Raw genomic sequence first — 19,658 nt, 5'->3', positions numbered from 1 at the left:
CTTCATTCGTTCACAGCATGGATAACATTTGAATTGGTCATCAGCTCTATCTGTTTTGGAGACAAAAAGCTAAATACATTAGTTCACATCTTGCATCAGATGATCAGAAAAAGTTTCCAAACGTGCCAACCACGAGTCCTTAATAATAATTATTGGAATAAATGATTGATAAATGATCTAATCATGCAAGGGCTTCAATCAAATTAAACCATTCCTTAATAGCATAAAATAGCTCCCTTCTTCAAATTAAGTTCACTCAGTGAATGCTAAAATATGAACAATGACATACTCTGTTTTTTTTGTTTTTTTTGCAAATAAGTCCACAAAAACCAATATGCCCAGCTGAAGCTGAGTATATCCTTAGTTAACTGTCTCCATCCTCAGGCCAGGATTAGTTAGTACAGTCCACTTAGTAGCTCTGTAAAATCTGTACGGTCGTTGTTTACTCGACCGTACAGACGGGTTATTCACGAGCCTGGATGATAAATCGGAGCTTTCAGACTTCACGTAATGTTTAAAAACGACAAATCATCGGTGGCTCCGAGAACTTTTTTTTTTTTTTTTTTAGAGGAATCCCATGGTGCTAAAGCTCACCTGTGCACATTACTTTCATTTGAGAATTACATCAGCGTTTAACCTTTTTTTGGTTTTATGGGTTTTAAATCACCTCGCTCCGTAGTAGAGCCCGAGTATGCGAGTTATTATATTCGAAGCTTAAAGGTTTCCTAATTATTCTGCACAGTGCTTCCCTGGTGATTAATGCGCATGTTTGAACGTTGCGCGGACAAACAGGAAGCGGGCTGCAGCTGAATATGGGAACTGTGTGCGGAGCAGCTCATTCAAGAGACACAGCCAGGCGGAGTCGCTGGGGAGTGTGTGTAGCTCTGGTTCTCCTGCTATGAATGAGAAGCGATAAGGAGCCGCGCGGAGGGTCTCTGAGAAGGTTAGTGACATGAAATACGAGCACAGCGAGCCTACAACGAAAGCTGAATTAATCCTTCACGAGAGTTTAGAGTTTGTGGCAGACGCTGATGAGGAGCATCACCTCACCTGTGCTGCGTGTGACTCGCGGTCACGTGTCACAACAGTTAAACTGTTTTCGCTGACTTCCACGCACCGACAAAATACTCTGTGGTTAAATGTTAGATATTAAAACAACGTTATCTTGGATCATAACTATGTGGAAATGACAATCTTCTGTTACTGTGAATACAAGAGAGAGAGGTAGAGGTGTAAAGATGTTTAAAAGAATAACTTGTGTGTCCAGTGATCTATTTTTAACCTGTAACAAATCAGCTGGAGCCAGGTTTTGCATTTCCTCTTTATGTGAGATTCAGATTTTATCACCAACACGGAGCTGTGGAACTAAGTGATGAAAGTGAAAGGTAAACGTGTTCATTTGCTTGTGGTAGCCTATGGCTACTGACGAGCAACTCCGCAAAACTGGAAAAATGCCACAACTGAACACACACAATTTTTCTGTGCCTACATGGAGAGCGATCAAAAGAAGCTCTTGTAAACCAGGAGACATCATGTGTCAGTTGCTAGGCGCTAAACCTCAGGGCTGGGATTGTACATTTGATTCACAGCTAATTGATTGATATCAGATGGCTTTTTTTTTTCTTTTTCTCCTGTCTTTTTTTTTTCTTTCCTTTTAGATTCTGCTTCTCTTCACCAGCTTGATCTGGAAAAGACAGTTACCCCTTTCATTTGCTTCCATTTCTATGAATGCTTTGCCTGTGTCTTGTTTGTCCTTTTTCCCTTCACACTAGTTTCCTGTCTTTTTAAAGGCACATTTGCTCCAGAGTGAACAAAATTCCAACTTGGGGGGGCCCCACCACCAAGAGACAGAAAATACTCATGCAACCGGCCGCGATGGGACAATATCAGGGGATGTTACAGACAGCCGTCATAGTTTGATGTGGAACACCAACCCGCATCCTTGAACCAGAAATGTGCAGACGTATATGGCATTTATTTCATAACGAGATATTGCATTGTGTGATCGTGATCTTTCATTTAATTTCAAACGCATGAACAATGCTATGCTGTTTCAGTTGCTTCTAAGACTGTGAATTAAAGGATGGAAATTTCTAGTCACAAAATAAGATGGTGAAAACACAAAGAGCTCTGAAGCCTGTTCCTCAGAAGAAGCTCTTGAAAGCAGAGAAAGATTTGAAGTCTTAACAGTGTTTCTTGCAGCTGCCCCCTCCCTCTCTCTCTCTCTTCTTTAATGGCATGTGCATTAGTTGCAAGTCTATTAAGAGTTGGTATGGATGTTATGGAACATGTGCATGAGTGAGTCCACTTCAAAGTCATTTTCTCAGTGCTTTTCTGTGCATGCGTTCCTCTTCTTCGGCCCACATGAGCCCAATTTTCCAAGAACAGACCGGACTGTGTAGAGCGTTGGGAAAATTTGATTAAAAAATCATTTGCTCCTCACTGTAGTGAGTCAGCTGTAAGGAAAGAGGAACGGGACATGGAGAGAAAGAGAATGCAGCAACCAATTTGTGGGATGTAGAAAAACTAGTAATCCTATTTCACGCTCACATTTTCTCGACGCAGCTTAATGCATCTCATTCATATGGAAATTTCACGGTATTGACACAAACTAAAAATGGCAACAATGTGTTTTGTTCCTGATTTAGAGGAGTGATCGATATCGCACTATGTAAGTCGATAAATGTAGACATTACGTTAGTGGAAAGACATGATGTGCTGTACATCCCCTAATTGCTTGACCGTGGTGCTCGTTGGTGCTTCACAAGCGCACGCCTTGCAATGTGATGCTAACACCCACAAATAGGTCCAACAATAGAAAGTGCTGGATAATCTTAGTTGTGTTTTTGCTGTTGTTGGTCCTGCAGCTTTGGTCTGCTGTGGAAAAGACAGAAGTCCAAATATACAAAGATTTGCTTTTTAAGTTTTAACATAATGAGGATTTTCCAGTGCAGTTGATGCTTGGACTTTATATCCTCGCTTTTTTTGTTCTTTGTCTGTTTTAGCTTTTTTGGTGATCAAACCAGTTGTTGTTGGTCCCTCCCAGCTCAACTTGCTACAAATCAACATTCGACACAACAAAAAGTCAACGCAGGTCCAGCAGAATCCTGTGCAATCTAATATTAGCCATAGAGACGTCTGCCTTCTTTTTGTAAACAATAAAACTGGGTTAGTTGTAACGTTAACGATGAGCTCATCTCTTCAAACTATTCATTTTTTTTTGTTTGTTTATTTGTTTTGGTTAAAATCATAGGTTGTATACAAAAAAATGGGTGTTGCCACCATGATGCGGCTTATTAGTTTGTGTTCCTGCTTTTGTTGAACCTACTTGTTTGACATTTTGCCATTAGCATCTTGGCTGTTTTGAAGATAAAAGTGACCGTACTTGGATAGGAAGGTGGCTTTGGAAACTAATTTGAGATGAGACCATATTTAATGAGTGAAGTTGACACTTTTTGCGTGTTGGTGTACTAGTGCCAAATGTGTTTTGGGGCCAGTCCCTCTCAAATGTCAGTAGTGGTGCACTTTAAGGCACTTCCTCACTATGTGACTACTACTGTGACCCAAGCCCGGTTGCTGCATTCAAATGCCACATACATTCTATGGTTATGAGCTTCAGCCATGGTGAGTAGAGATGAAAGTCAGCCATGGAGACGTGTGCAAAAAAAAAACAAGTTCACTGCAGTACATCTTGAATAACTTTATATTGTATGCAGCTGTTGTTTGAACAAATGTGGAACAAAATCTAATTGCACCGTGAAATCCTGATCCAGGGAAATCCAGCTAAAGTCAGGCTCTTGTTCTGGGAAGATATTGTGTAGCTTTAATGTGCCAAGAAATCATTTTTTGCAGCCTTCCTCCTGGATTAATTCTGTTGTGGGAAATAATAATTGTTGTTTTTTTTCTTTTCATTTTTTTACAAATTACACCAGCTGTTCCCCTGTTGGTGTTACTGAAAACTGCAGCTCTGATAATGAGCTGGAACAACCACTCATTCGTGCGTTCAGGCTTTATTTGACACCGAAGGATGGAAATGAGACACTTTAAACAGTTGGCTTCATTAGCGCACAGTTCAATACAAAAAAAACCTGACTAACCATATTTTGTCTCTTTACCTCTTTATATTTCATTTGACTCTTTCTTCCCTGTTGTTTCAAGTGGTTTGCGATCGAAGCACATCCCAGTCCGCTCAGTCCTGTGACCGGCTCCCGGACTTCGTTCAGTGATGACGGACTATCTGCCGCCTTCTCTCCTCGAAGTCTGTGTGGTGGTGGGAGCACCCAGTGACAAACTTCTGGAAGTCTACCAGGTGACTGCCTCCAAATCCTGAGGCATCCTTTAAACTGCAAAATAACGCTGTCATTTTAGGTTAAATCACATGTGTTTGCAGTCCCACAGTCATGTCCAGTTTTTTTTTTTTGTCATGGAATCGAGTTTGGTTTTGCTAGTTAAAGTTTAATTAACTTTAATTTCGCTTTTATGCAATGCAACTTACATATGAGGATATAACATTACAGCTAATGGGTGTAGGGAAGTACAGGGTAAGTTGGTAATTGTTAAATCCTTTCCCCCTTGCCGGAGGTACCCTAAATGCTTTCCAGGTTATAAATTATGGCGGCATGAAGAGATGACATTACAACATATACACAGCCTCTGATAGTCACAGCTGGCTGAGTAGAGCCACGCCCACTCCAGCAGCCATGAGTGAAGCAGTTTTAGTGAAAATCAACATGTACACCCAGTTGTTGTTTCCATCAATGCCGACCGGTGCCGGAGATTAGAAATACTCGTGACTATTACAGAATCATTTGATGCAAGACTGAATGCCGATCAAACGCAATGTCCCATTGCACTCAAAAGCAAGATGTTGGCATGTGTTAGTGTTTTGTTTTTTTGTTCTTGCTTTCTAATTGTTTATGTGAAAAGGGCTTAATGTAGACCAGCTTTATTTTTGGAAAGAAATCTAATAAATAAATTATTTATTTATTTATTTTTAAAAGGAAGAAATGACAGAAACCAAGAGTAGTCTTCCTTCAACTATTTATTTTAATGCCGTTGTCTTGGGATAACAAAGGTCGTCTTTGTACAATTAACAAGATAATTGTTGATTTCTGGGAAAAACAACCTTTTTGTTTTCTAATGTGGCTGTGAAAACAAGCTTTGGTTTCTTCTGATCGCAGGTTGCTTAATGGTGAGCTTGAAAATGTCGATACACCAACTTTTTATTGTTCATTATTGCTGTCGTCTCGGTTAGGGAGGATCTGTAATATTAAGTCATGGCATGTCTGTGTAATTCCATTCGTTGCACTAGAGTTTAGTCTGCTCTCGAGCACAGAGAGTTGTGTGTGTGGGCATAGATAAGAGTTTACCGAAATCCACTCCACATCGGCCAGTAGCTGCGCTTCAAGCAATCCCGGCGTTTGCGGTGACAAACTTTGATAGTTCAAACTAACATAAGCTAATAACCCGTTATCTTGACAATCTGAGCCTTGTTATTTTGAGATGATGAGATATTCAAGCTGTTATCTCTACAAAATGAGTTGTTGTGAAGTTGAAATGATGATATTTAAAGCAGGAGTGGCCTCTCTTGGCTTCCATTAAGAAATGGATAAACAACGATGCTTCAGCTTTAATTCAGCTTTCAAAGTTTGCATTCTTTCTTCCATTCAGTGAGCCACAGGGCAATAAGTATGATCTCTGGAATGTATATTTTGGATACACTGAAGAGACTTCTGAAGTAAGCTTTTGCTTCCTGTTCCCCCGCTCAGACCCTAAATGATAGTGGAACTCCAGATCCTATCCTGTTGGAGCCGGAGGTTCTTCACGTACTGGCACCTCCCTTTTTCAGCAGACCGCAGGGTGACGGCGAAGTGCTGAAGTCACGTGGGAAGCGACGGCGCTCCTTTCTCCGAAAAAAGAGGGAACAGCCTCCTCCAGCTGCAGCAACACAAAATCCAGGTCTGGTAAATGTAGACCAATACGCAGCAACACCAGGTGCATCAAGGCTCCCAGTTTCTTGTCAAGAACAAACCATTTGCAGAGCCTCAAGCATGCTGCATTTCTAAAGATTTCTTAACTTTATCCATCCCATCGCTGTTATGTAATTTTTTGCCTCATTTTATTTTAGCCACTCTTATTTTTGCAGGTGGAGATGTCCCAGAGCGAAAAGGAGGCGGTGAAGATATCAGTGTACCGAAAGACATTGACCTCATGGCTTTGCCTCAGCTTTGTTTCCCTGGTAACAGATTTTCATTGACATACACACAAAGATGGAAACATAAGCCGGAGGAACTATCTTTCACAGGAAATATATAAGAGCATCTGTGATGTGGATAAAACATTCAGTGTTTAAACTGGCAGAAACACTTAGCGGTAGAGCTGTAAGATGCTAAATGAGAACATGATTCAGGGCAGCGTGTTCATATGACATGAATATTGCTTGAAACAGCCGCTTTCTATATCTCTGAGTAATGCATTTGATAAAGGCCAATTAATCTCTGCAACACGTTGCACTTTTTGTAATAAGATCACAAAGTGTTTTCTTTTGAATTTAGCATTTCTGCAAATTAGTACAGGTTGATTGCTGAGGAAGATCATCAGTAAAACCGATTATGACCAACTCCTGAGTCTCCACATTAATTGGAACATTTACCTTTGAAAAGTGAACATACTCGTGTTTAAACATACATCAAACAAAAGATGAATTGTAATAAGGATCAAGCCAGGCAGTGAAATTGCACAAGCACCTGTTTTGTTTCTTCTTTTCGTATACATCTTCATCATCTTCTTCCTCTTTTTTTTTTTTTTTTTTTTTTTTTCTCCTGCCATTAAGGTCAGTGGGTGCTTTCAGACAGCAGGGACTTTTTCATAGTTCCTGTAAGTGCTGGAGGAAGTATTTCCTCTTTTTTTTCTGTCCACACCATAGGAACTGAGGATGATTGTAGGCCTCTGCACCCCTTTCGGAGGTTTATCAAACAAAGTGCATCATTTAACCACAGCGGGTCAAGTTACCATGGTGACCATGGCCTGCTCGACTGCTCGTAAGATTTTGTTTTTTGTTTTTCTAACCAGGTGGCCTGCAAGTGACTAGTGAACAGAAAAGTGAGCAATTCCATTTCCTGGTTTTCACTGATGTCTTTGGCAACAAGACCCATGGCGTTGTCATGCAGTATTACCGCCCAGTAATGGTACACACTTCTATACATAATACTTAGCAGTTGAACTTTCTATGATTATGCCAGGCAGCTCTATAGGCCATAATGCCGTCAGGCTAAATGGGAAGACATTTTAAATACAGTGGTTAAAATGTAACCTGTAGGCATGTGCCAAGAATAAGCCTTACTATAACCTAAGCTGTAATCTTCTAACTGAGGCCTAAAGTGAAAGCAAGTCACTGTTGGATTGTCTGTTTTCACAGGAAGGGACATCCGTCTCAGAATCAAAGTATCAGAATGGAGCTGGATCCTCTAGGTTTTCTAAGCTTTTCTCTGCCTACAGTTTCTGTATCATATCCAAGTATCCTTACTTCACTGCACTCAAAGACTGCCTGTCATGGTGAGAAACAGCGCAATAAACCAAAGAATGTTCCATTGGCTTAAATTGAAGTGGTTTTGCCTGCCATGTTTCTATGTTAGGAGTGCATTTGTGGACAAGCTAAAGGTGTTGTTGTAATGCCCGCAATATTTCTAAAACTTAACTGAGCAATTCACGATTTTAAGAATACATTTTCTGTTAGCTTTGTTGCGTGCACATGGTTCCCTTGTATATTTTGCTGTAACTCCGCTTTTCTTCGTATGTGCTAGTCTTTTGATCCAGCTGAGAACTTGTCGGTTATCGGACATGGAAGATAGAGTGAGGGAATTTGCAACCAAGCTTACGCTCGTGCCAATTCCGCCCCCTGGACAGCTACATTTGGTGTGTGTGTGTGTGTGTGTGTGTAAGAGTAAAATTGTCATCAAATATTTCTATAGACTTTTTCCAGACGATATTATTACACAAAGGAGGCAGAAGAGTCACTTTGTGTTAGATTATGTTGTCAGCACAGTGCGGCACATTCATTTCCACTAATTCAACCGGTAACCCTGTTTTTTTTTTTTGTGTTTCCCAGATGTTTACATTGCGTCCTCTGACCATCGCATTACCCTCCAGTGAGGACAAAGACCACCGAGTTATAGATTTAGACCTCCACCTGTCTCTGCTTTGCTTCAGGCCACAGCAGCTCATGCAGGTATTACACACACAGTGTCTGTTTGTAGTCTGACAAGAATAGTCTTCTAGTAACTGTCATGTCTCTTCCTCTCTCTGTCCCCCGTGTTTGTAGGTGCTGTCTTGTCTCCTGCAGGAACAGCGGGTGGTGTTGTTTTCGGCCGATTGGGCCAGACTCACTCTGATGGCAGAGAGCTTGTTGATTTTTCTGCAGGTCGGTTCAAAATCTATATGCAGATGTGAAAAGTTCCCAACAGCGTTGTATTTTGTCCTGATTTGTGTTGAATTAATCATAACTGAATAATAATGACTGAATTATTACGGATTTGTCTCTCGGCATATTTCCCTATTTGTAATGTGTATAAATTCATTTAATGGTACTGAATCATCCATAATCCCTCATTTCGACAGCCATCCTTTCATTTTTCGGTCTGTTGAAATATCTTTCCATACCTGCCTGATCTTTTCTTCCAGCCTCTGTCATGGCAGCATCCTTATGTTCCTGTCCTGGCCAGAGGCATGCTGGACTTTCTTATGGCCCCGACCGCCTTTCTCATGGGATGCCACCTTAGCCATTTTGCTGAGGTTGCTGCTGTAAGTTTGGAATCCCCCACATTAAACTACTCAGTGCAAGTGTTACCCTTTTTTTTTTTCTTCCTTTGACATTCTTTAATCTTTGAAAAGATAAAGCTAAGAAGCCATCTTACTTCAAGTTCAACTAGAATAATGCAGTTTTGATTGGATTTCTAAATTTTTGTTCTCGTTTTTTAATTGAACCTTTTAATTTCTGTTGCTCTTTTATCCAGGAAACTGATGATTTAATCTTAGTTAATATTGATGATGGAAGCGTTTCCACTTCTTCTTCCGATACTCTTGACCTGCCTGATATTCCTCCAGCTGCCGCAGACTGCTTCACACAGAGGTGCAGTACTTCCTGTAACGCCAAGAATTTTAAACGGTGGCACATTAAAACCTGGCAGATACATACACGCTTTTAGTCTATATTTTAGTCTTTATTTTTGCAGGTGTCAGTCACTGCAGGTACATTTCGACTTGCATCAGTGCCACAGTGCAAGCTCCACTGACATCAACGAGCATCGCGCACAGAGAAGAGCGTGGCAATACAGTCTCAATCACGACCTCCAGAGGATCGCACTGGAGCTGATTGTCAACATATTCAGGTTCTGTGGGCGCTAAGATAAAATAGGATGGCTCGCATACGTCGACGTATTGTGTTGGGGTTCAGTACATGTGTATTTGTCTTTAACAGGGATGTTAGCAGTCATCTGAATTATGAACATCGAGTGTTTCACAGTGAAGAGTTCCTAAAATCCAGAGAGCCAGCTGACCAACTTTTTTACAAGAAGGTAAACACTAACTCGGTCCTACAAGTGGTTGTTAGCTTGAGTAGAAGACAAATAAGCTAGCAAATGTGGATTGTTGGGCTGGCTTATCAAAAGAGATGAACATGGCTGTGTTGCAGGTCTTGGACACACACATCTTCCACTCCTTCCTCAGGGAACGCCTCAACAAGAAAATGGATAACTTTGCGCGAATGGAACTCAGCACTCGTTCTGAGATGCACAAGTATGTTACTGAGTCAATTTAGTAAGCCTCACAGTAGCTGGTGGTATTATTGACATTGACCACATGGTCTTCTAATCCCCTCATGGTATAATTAGAAAAAGACCACCACAGCTTCTAAAGATGTATATCGTTGGCAGGAAACTGCTGGAAGATTCAGAAAGGAGCATTTGTAGTGGGATCTCATACCTCATCACATGTGGACACACAGTAGTAGCACAAGCTTTTGAAGTCTTCGGTGTCTAGCACTGTCTTTCTTTGGGGCCCTGCAGATTGAAGGCTATGGTCGAGGTACCACGCAGACCCACCATGCAGGAGATTCAAGCCCGGAAAAAGAGCTCCACCACTGAAAACAGGCTGAATAAGAGACTGGGGATGAGTCTCCCTAATTTGGGGGATGGACAAACCATCAGCTTCCAAAGAAACTCGCTGCTTACCAGGATCATGATGTCTGACTCGGGTGAGCCCTAAATCTTTGAAAGTTCTCACCAAATGAAACAAAGCTGATGTACTTTATCATTTATTTATTATTACATATCTGTTTGTGCAAAATGATGTGAAACCTTTGCTTTCAGTGTTTAGTGAGACCTTACTGGTTGAATACACCTGACTCAAATTTCACCTCAAATGAACTGCGAATGTAAAGGTTTCACAAACTTTTGCCAGTCAAAGAAATGGCTGGATCATTTTCTCAATTAATACTTGGCCAGCCCTTCTGTTACCGTGTCCTTTGTTTCACTGGGTTCTGTCAACTTTTAGCAAAATCTGACTATGTTGCAAAACATATTTATGCTAAATTCTAATTGGGAACATTCTAAAACATTCACTGTACAGAGGCACACATGGTCAGAACTTGAAAAAAAGAGGCCAGTGAAAATAAAACTCTTTTTCTCTTCCATTTCTCCTTACCTCCTCTCATCTCTCCCGTCCAGCTCTGAAAATACCTCCGAAGCCTGTAAAGGTGTTTAAACTCCCCGACTTCCCAGTGTCTCTGTCTTTCCACTCTGTACAAAGTTATTACACCGAGCTCATCCAGCTGCTTGGAAAATCTATTTTCACCGTCCAAAATGAGAATTCTACCCTACTGGCCAGGTAATGTTTTTTTTGTTTCTTTTTTTTTTTACTATTTCTTAAGCTCTTCTTCCACCTTTTTAGAAAGAACTTCTCATTTTTAAAGTGTATGTTCTAATCCAAAACTCATTTACCGTATGTAGATTTTACTACTTGCGAGGTTTCATCAACACGTTGTGTTCAAGGCGACTTGACGCTCTGAGTGATTTCCAGAATCTCTACAAGACCGACACCGCCATATTCCCTACACACTTGGTCACGTGGCTGGTGGACTCGCTCCACAGAGACGAGAGGCAGCAGGCCCACAGACGACCTGAACTCAAGAGACTCATCTTCAAGGTCCTTCAGCCTTCACCTTTACTGTTCTTGTGGTTGGACACCTGTTTGATGCTGTGGAGCTCCACTCGTGTTAGTGATAAAGCCGTATTATCGTACTGATTTCGTTTTTTTTTCTTCATTAGATAAAGACGGATAATGAGAAATCGCTCATCCAGACTGATGATCACATCAAGAAGTTTGAACTTCCTCGAAATCATCTGCATCAGGATCAGTTTGTACGCTGTGTTCAGGAGTGCGGAATTGTCAAAGAGGTGGCGACTATACACCGTTTATTTGATGCTCTCACTGAGGGTAAGAGAAGACAGAAAGGTTCAGACGTACAATTTAGAGATTTGTTCTGATTTTTATTGTATTCCTATAATTATGTTTTTTTTTTTTTTTTAAATCAAATTGTAATCCATAGTTTCCTCTCAAACTGTGTGGCCAGCAATGCAATCCAAGGGAAAGTGGTGATGGTTCAGGTTCTGCATCAAAATCTGCAATTAGTCATTGTTACATTTTCTAGACCTTTTCCCAGACGTTTTATTCGATTCACTCTGAGCTGACGTGTTGGACACAGAGGTGACTGCACAGTGATTATTTTCTCCAACAGCGTTGCATGATAGAATTTTGAATCGGTTACAGCTGTAGTTGGATTGAAGCAACTGTCAGATGATCTGTTTTTACACTCTGTAAGAGAAAAGTCTTTTTCAAACCCCCTTTTTTTTTCACTCATACGAATGAAAATAAGCAGAAACTATTTATCAGAAACTAAAACGGCTTGACGGAGAGTAAAGATTAAACTTGCAGTCACTCAAAATGCGCCAGAGTGTGAAAAATAAATCAGTTTCACTAGTAATTTGCTTTATGTTTGGATCATCAAAGTATACTGACTTTATCTTCTTTGTGGTGTGTTGATCAGCCAGCTTCTTCATCAGCTATAAGATGCAGCACAGTAGGGATCTTTGAGAGGGAAAGCGTCATAGATTAACAGTTGGAAGGGTAATTAGTGCAGTTTGTCAAAGCAGAATGAGCTTGCTTGGAAATCCCAGTGTAAATCGAGGGAAAACACGAGCAAAAACAAGCGTGTTATGTGTTAAAGGTCATGAAATGAATTTAGACCTTTACAGTTGTAATCGTAAGCCCATTCTTTGAACTATTTTTAGAAGAAAGTTGTTTTGTTTTTTTCCTTCATTCTTTCTTTGGTTCTTATCTGATGTGAAAGGCAATCATGCGTGGCTGGATGGAAGAGAAAAGACGCCAAGTGTGACGGTATTCTCAGACTGAATGCGGAACTAAACGAGCTCTTGGACAGTGTTATCATTTTTTTTTGTGTGCTTGCCCTCATGCTGGCGTCTGCCTTTGCTGTTTGTCAGTCCTTTTACTCCGATCTCACACTTGTGACCGTGATATCCCAGGAATGCGTTGAGAGAATTCGTTCAAATTTGGCACAAATTTCACAGCAATACCCAAAGAGGAAAAAAAGTGTTGACGTTGCTACCGTACGTTTCCAAATGTTCAAAATACAAAAAAAACATTGCCTTATTCGAAACAATGATTCAGTAATAACATTTCATTTTCAAAAGGTTAAAGGTCAACTTCACTGTCGCATCACAATGTTGCAAAGACAGTTTTGTGGCTTTTACTCAATGGAAAAACTCAGAAATCGAATGAGAGATGAACTGGAACTGCTTAACGGAGAAAAGGACACCACCCGCTGTTCCTGCAGGAGGCGAAGCATACAAACGGCGGCCGTGGCTCAGTGCTCACAGCTGGAGGAAGTGGAAGTCCACCTCCTTGCCACTGCCGAGTTGTCCTTGAGCAACCGTACCCCTGTGCTCCCCGGGCTTGGCAGCACCAGTGTATGGCATCTGTCTCCATGAGTGTGTGACCCTGTGCATGTGCGAGTGTGTGTTCAACAGGAGCCAACCTGGATGGGTCAAATGCGGAGGAGTAATTTCCTGTGACTACATGACAATAAAGTAATCTTAATCTTGAACTTCGACCCACATACAAACATTCCTTCCCCTTTGTCCCAGGCCAGCCAAAGCAGGTAGAGCCCGACCTCTTCAGAGTTTTCTACACCGTCTGGAAGGAGACGGAGGCTGAAGCACAAGATGTCAACCTGCCCTCTGAGGTCATCAACCACCTTGACAATAGCGAATGTGTCTACAAGTTGTCGTCCTGTGTCAAGACTTCCCACGGTGTCGGTAAAATCGCCATGACACAGAAACGTCTGTTTTTGCTGACTGAGGGACAGCCGGGCTTCCTGGAAATCACAAAGTTCAGAGACATACAGGTCAAGTGTTGTTTATCCCATCTCTCACTTTTGTGCTTCCTGGACCACTTTTTGAATAAGTCCCTCCCCCATCTCACTGCAGAATGTGAAGATTGGCTCGGCTCCTTTTCTACTCGTTCGTATTCCCTCTCTTCGTATCCAAACCTCCAGCAGGCCTGAGGTGTTTGAGGCCAACCTGAAGACGGAGACTGAACTGTGGAACCTCGTGGTCAAAGAGATGTGGGCTGGGCGTAAGATGGCAGACCAACACAAGGTACAGCACTGTCAACATAGGTTATTGGCACATTTTTAATGACCTGGCTGGGAAGATGCTGGAATGGAAAAATGTTTTTTTTTTTTTTTTTTTAAACATAAGCCGCTCAAGTGGCACACTTGGAATTTGTTTGCTTATATAATATTTAACAGTGACCTGTTCAGTGTTTAAATTGTCAAGTGTTGACATTTAGTTTTTCAGCAGAAAAAGCCTTATGTAAATTTGACCACACCATCACTTCTATTCTGTAATGATTTAGCAAATATAGTTGGTATATTAGTTGGATCATAAAAGTTGGACCCGAAACTGTGTACATGACCTCCTCCGGAGAAAGAATTATATTCAGTATAAGTTCAACTGCGGTCTAATTCGATTCAAAGACGGCAAACTCTGGCTGTAGGCTAAACTTACCTCAGCAATTTATTGATCCAACTTCGTGGTTCACCCATGTGCGCTCACATTTTTTTGCCATTTAATTGACTTTTTGTCTCTTCCAGGACCCTCAGTACATGACTCAGGCTCTGACCAACGTCTTGTTAATGGATGCTGTAGTGGGCTGCCTGCAGACTCAGAGGTCCATCTCTGCTGCCACAAAGCTGGTTTACTTTGATAAGATCAAGCATGAAGGTCTCTCATGGCGGTTTTTCTCTGCTTCCTCTGCTGTTTATTGGCATCATGGTGCCTATATAAAATAAAAACTAAATTTACATGAACCTTTGGAAATAGGCTGCAAATTTCAGTAGTGGTTGGTTCTATTATGGAGATTAATCTGACAGTATTTTATTTTTTTTATTAGCCAAATAATAGCCAAATAATGTAGAAAATTGTCAAAGAGAAGCGTGTGTAAACCCAAAGTGTTTGTTAAAATGATTATGTTGTTTACCAGAGTAACTCCTGATTGATTTTCTTAATGTCTCTTATGACACCGCTCTACATTCTCCTTTTAAAAAGGATTAATTCATTATATTTGTCTCTGACCAGTGCCTATGATGGTGCCTAAAACTACCTCAGAGACCCTAAAGCACAAGATCAACCCATCATTGGACCTGGCGGAGCCTCAGACTGTACATGTGCTGCTGTACACTCCAGGTATCTGATGGAACCAGATTACTTTTTGTTGCGTTTCTATTTGCTGAGAAAATATTTTAACATGTGGACATTGAGCCATTTGCGTGGACATGATTAGTCAGACTGGAGAAGTCTTTCAGATATTGAACATGACGGTAAATGAGCAGAAATACAGAATAAACCCACACATCGTCTTATTGTCTTTAGAACCACACGTGCTGAGTATTTTCTACTTCTTTTCCTTTATATTAACTGGCATTTACAGCTCGGAACTTCACAGATGGATTCACTTGAATCGGTTTTCACACACTGACTTATCTGATGAGACATTCTCATGTGCCTCACTTTATTGTCTCTGTATATTAAACAGTAAAGCTGTACATTGATTGTGAAAGTCACATGACACCCGCGGTTAAACGGTGATAATTTGCCGTATGGACTTCTTGAAAACCCAGTTTTGAAAAGCACTCTGCACACTTAACAGTTTTGGTCACTGTCGTTGGCATCCGCGAATATCCGCAACATCTGTTGCCTCTCAAGTTTGGTACGCAACCCTAAATGACGAAACAATTACAATTTAAAAGACATAATTACTGTATAGGTTGAGGGGACGCTCTTATCGAGGCCCTTCAAATTATTTTGGAAATAATTAGATTTAACAACTCTGTGATGAATTGGATATCAGACTCTGCTGTGATAACTTTATATGATGGTGTCAACAATAAGCTGTGAGATCCACACCAAAGTATTACCACTTCTAATGGGTACAAGATGGCCTCCAAACACTTTGCTATCCCTGCTTCAACAATGCAGAACTTTAAAAGAAGCTGAATGCTGACATGGAACAATTGGAGGTCCTGGTTTCAGCCTGTCAAAAAAAAATTGAGTCTGGAGAGAGGAAGGATCTTCACCACTTTCTCTCCACTTCTCTCAAACTTCACCTGTTTTTCTCTTATTCCAGGTCAGCTGACCTGCAACGACTCGCAGAGCGAGATGAACCCAAAGCTATGGGTGGCCCTCAGTGGAGGTAAAGTGGTTGTATTTGATGCAGCCAGCTGGTCTATGCTGCATGACTGCATTCAGGTCGGAGAGTTGCAAGTGGTGAGAGCATCAAACATCTGTATGTATAGCTTGGGGAAATGTGGAAAATGTTGTGTGTGTTTAAAGCTGCATTCAGTGTACCTCCGTAGTGGGAAATCGTGCCTTCAATGGACAAAATGGAGACATGTCTCCAAGAAATCTGACTTCTGCCAGTGTTCTCTGATTTGACTTAATTCCAAGGAAATTCAGGCATGTTATTAGGTGTAGAATAACTTCCAGTCATATGGCACTGCGGGTAATTTATTTCCTATGTTTTGATGAGTAAACACAGTGTTTGAAAAAAAAAAAAAAAAAAGACAACATATAGAGGACATTATTTGTATCTATCATGAAACCAGCTCCACTATATTAGAGCATTTATTAAATCAGCTATGCTCTCCTTCATGAACCTTTATAAACTGTTTATGGTTAAAAACATATAGCTCCCGTGTACTCCGATCAGCCAGAATATTAAAACTGCTGAGAGGTAAAGTGAGTCGAACAGATCATCTTGTAAACAGTGCAAAGTTCTGCATGGAAAACCCACATCCGTGCATTCACATGGATGTTATTTTGACACTTACTACCAGCAGTATTCCCTTATATGGCAGCAGGACCTCCCTACCATAGTAGCCCCCCTGACCAGTGGGGAGCAGTGGGCCCTGGAAAAACTTCTTAGTAAGGGCTCAAAGAACACGACTAGAGTCTGAGGTCTTCATCCGCCCTGCGAACTCACCAGATGCGGATCTAGAGGCAGTTGTGGGAAATAAGCCCAGTCCAAAAAAGACCCCAACTCGCAACCCACAAAGCCCCAAAGGATCTATTGTAAACATTCTGGGGCACCCTCAGATGATCTTTGTCCTCACCCTGATTGGTCAGAGCTCTTCTGGCAACATGAGGGGAACCTAAATGATATTATGCAGATGGTCATAATGTTATGGCTGATCAGTGCATGTGACTGTAGGATATTTAACATTTCCCTGGAGACACATTTTTCAGCTTTCATCAAGAAAAATAAAAAATCTACCACTTAATGTTTGAAGCCATCGCTGATGGCTGAAAGTTGCGTGTTTGCTCTGTTTCTACACGTGAATACTTTTTTTTAATTGAATTCGTTTGTCTTTTTTAAACTAATATTTCACAAATTGTTCACATTTGTGTGTTTCATCACTGCACATATTTGTCAGAACTTCATGATCTGAAAGTCTTTTTTAAGAGACAAATATCATACAGTGTAATCACGGAGATGCATTGTATGAATACACGAAACCGATGATTCCCACGTTTTTGTGTCGGCTTGAGTACAATTTTCTCAGGGTGGTGAATCTGAGCCGTGGCCTCCTTATCTTTGTAGACCTGCATGATGGGACTGGTCCAGGAGCAGGTGTGGATTGGTTCTCAGGACTCCGTCATCTACATCATCGACACTCACAGCATGTTGTGCAACAAACAGCTGACTGAGCACAGACAGGAGGTGACCGGCTTCACAGCGGATACCAAGGATCAACACAGCAGGTGTGGATACGATCATCTCCTGTTAACAATTACACAGTTTACAGCAGTCTTGTAAAGGCGAGTGTAAATTTATAAATGAACCTCATGCAGCACTTAAAAAAAAAAAAAAAATTAAATCCATCTCCTCTTTGTGTCCCAGTCAGCACACATACTCCTGCAGCTGTGATGGGACGATCCTGCAATGGGACTCGTCAACTCTTAAAGTGAAGAAGCAGTTGCACCTCACCTGTGACCGTCTCTCCTCCATACAGATCCATGATGGCACCTTGTGGTGCTGTGAGTACACTTTTACTTTTTGATTTCTGATTACACTAACACTCAGTATCCGACAGCCTTTTATTATGTATATTTTTAATCCTATTTTATTATGATATTTTTTGCAGCTTCTTATCTGACTGCGATTTCGCTTCTTTCAATTCGTTTTTTTTTTTTCATTCCAGCTTTTTTCATTCCAGCTTTAGTCACTGGGATGAAATTGTGTCGAGCACATGGTCATTTGAAATCTATAAAGGACCGACAATGTCGACGTATTTCTTCCAAATGCATTTGGCCCCCAAAAAGCTTTCCTAACAGGAGTCTCTGTGTATGTGCAGGCTGCGATGACGGTATTGTGGAACTGAAAAAGAGCGGTATGCCACAAAGGAGGATAACGCTTCCCGATGACATGCGGAACATTGCCAGTGGCTTCAGCTGTTTTGTCGTCATCCCAGAGGTGACTTTGCAATCCACCGCAATTATGTCAGTTAGTTAGAAAACGGGTGGGTTTTGACAGGAAATGGATTGAGAAGTAAGTCAGTCTGGCATCTACACGGTCACAGTAGATGGCTGTAGCTGTTAAGAAGTCGTCAGTGGAACCACTGAAGCTGAGACTTTCAAGTATTTACTGACAATATTTCCCAAATAAGACAGAACTGTGTCGTAGTGTTTTTCTGGATTTAAATACTTTTTCATCTCCTAAAAGTATGCCTGCAGATTTTAACTATCAGGACTGTATGTTTCAGCGAGGGCAGCTGTGGACGGGCTGTTCAGACTCTGTAGAACTGTGTCTCTGGCACATTAACAACCACAAACATCCATTCAAAAGAATCCCCCTGCCGGGCAGTTCAGGAGTCACCTGTATGATTCAAGTCAAAAACCAGGTGAGCTTTGACAAATTTCAGGCGAAAGCCTAATTCTTAGTTGTATCATTCGCATGATGGTTTTGGGAGGCCGCAGCACATTTACTTCATAGCTAAATAATCTACACAAAAAAAATCATCTCCACTGTAATCACTTGTCCTCCGCTACCTCTCATCTTCTCAGATCTGGGTGGGCTGCCGGGGACGTAGCGGCGTCGGAGGTCAGTGTGACGGTCAGCTGAGGAGCCAGGTTTTGGTGGTGGACCCAGAGAGTCTCGTGGTGGCAAAGGAGCTACAGGCCCATTCTGACAGCGTCCAGACACTCTGCTCTGCAGAGGATCGCTATGTCCTGAGTGGCTCGGCGCAACGTGATGGCAAAATCGCCATCTGGAAAGTTGAGTAGAGAACAGGAAGAGAGAGCAGTAGAAAGATAAAAAGGTGGGCATAAGAGAAGAGAGGGAAAGCCTCAGCGGGTGGAGGGAAAAAAAGCATTTTAACACAGAAGCAAGACGTGACTCGTGTTTTCTCTTTAGGTGGTTGAAACAGGAAAATCTGTGATAGATTTAAACAAAGATGGACGGAGGTAAATAAGTCTCTCTTTTGTTTGTGGTAATATTGGAGTGATAGTTGAAATTTTCAGTGACAAGCCAAACCTTTAGGAATGCACAATGTGTAAAAAGGTGAAATCTGTGCCTATATTTCTGTATGTATTAAAAATTACTGTTACCACGGCAGTAAAAGATATTCTAATGTAAACTGCCAATCTTTTTGTCATCAAACATTAATAATAAATGACGTTTTCTCATATTTTCATGTGCAATTTGTGTGAAAGTTTTTTAAGTTTATACGCAGCCTTCCTGACTCGCTTTGTCCTCGGTTTCAAAGATCCGTCTGCAGTGAGCATGGCGAAACGGGCTTCTCCTTTTAGCCTTCGAGTAGATATGTCTGTAAGTGAATATGGAGACTTTGTTAAAATGACCGATAAATACACTGTTTTGAAACAGCAAAATGTTCTATGTTCAGCTCTAAGTGCAATTCATCTTACATGTGATAGTTCCTGTTTATGTGTATATCTACCTTACACATCTTGTCATCCCTCCAAATCCTCCAAAAAGTTCAATTATTGTGAGCGAATGTGTTTAAATGA

The 19,658-nt window shown here is 41.2% G+C and overlaps 1 protein-coding gene across 2 annotated transcripts; it reads left to right on the top strand.

The window, feature by feature from the left end:
* The first annotated feature begins 820 nt into the window (after nt 1-820).
* LOC142379985 (DENN domain-containing protein 3-like) lies at nt 821-19,318 on the top strand. 2 transcript variants are annotated; one of them, XM_075465416.1, is made up of 28 exons: nt 821-943; nt 4,159-4,309; nt 5,769-5,958; nt 6,146-6,238; nt 7,072-7,187; nt 7,418-7,554; nt 7,803-7,914; nt 8,108-8,227; nt 8,321-8,419; nt 8,680-8,799; nt 9,012-9,127; nt 9,231-9,386; nt 9,476-9,572; nt 9,689-9,792; nt 10,062-10,249; nt 10,722-10,881; nt 11,004-11,199; nt 11,322-11,490; nt 13,218-13,477; nt 13,560-13,730; nt 14,228-14,357; nt 14,712-14,819; nt 15,760-15,899; nt 17,233-17,393; nt 17,533-17,669; nt 17,987-18,105; nt 18,395-18,532; nt 18,696-19,318. In XM_075465416.1, exons 2-28 carry the CDS (start codon nt 4,226-4,228, stop codon nt 18,912-18,914), a joined length of 3,840 nt encoding a protein of 1,279 aa, XP_075321531.1. In that variant the 5' UTR covers nt 821-943; nt 4,159-4,225; the 3' UTR covers nt 18,915-19,318. The 2 variants fall into 2 exon arrangements, with proteins under 2 accessions (XP_075321531.1, XP_075321532.1); XM_075465417.1 differs by lacking the exon at nt 821-943 and having other exon boundaries at nt 3,928-4,309.
* The last annotated feature ends 340 nt before the right edge of the window (nt 19,319-19,658 follow it).

Source organism: Odontesthes bonariensis, chromosome 5 (genome assembly GCF_027942865.1).
Source record: "Odontesthes bonariensis isolate fOdoBon6 chromosome 5, fOdoBon6.hap1, whole genome shotgun sequence".
In the NCBI taxonomy this organism is placed as follows: domain Eukaryota; kingdom Metazoa; phylum Chordata; class Actinopteri; order Atheriniformes; family Atherinopsidae; genus Odontesthes; species Odontesthes bonariensis.
This window is presented reverse-complemented; position numbering and strand designations above follow the sequence as displayed.

Excerpts from the sequence above, each read along its gene's own strand:
- LOC142379985 (XM_075465416.1), top strand. The coding sequence starts at position 4,226 with ATGACGGACTATCTGCCGCCTTCTCTCCTCGAAGTCTGTGTGGTGGTG. Across the intron at positions 8,228-8,320 it reads GGCCACAGCAGCTCATGCAG|GTGCTGTCTTGTCTCCTGCA; the intron begins GTATTACACACA and ends CCGTGTTTGTAG. Across the intron at positions 10,250-10,721 it reads GATCATGATGTCTGACTCGG|CTCTGAAAATACCTCCGAAG; the intron begins GTGAGCCCTAAA and ends TCTCCCGTCCAG.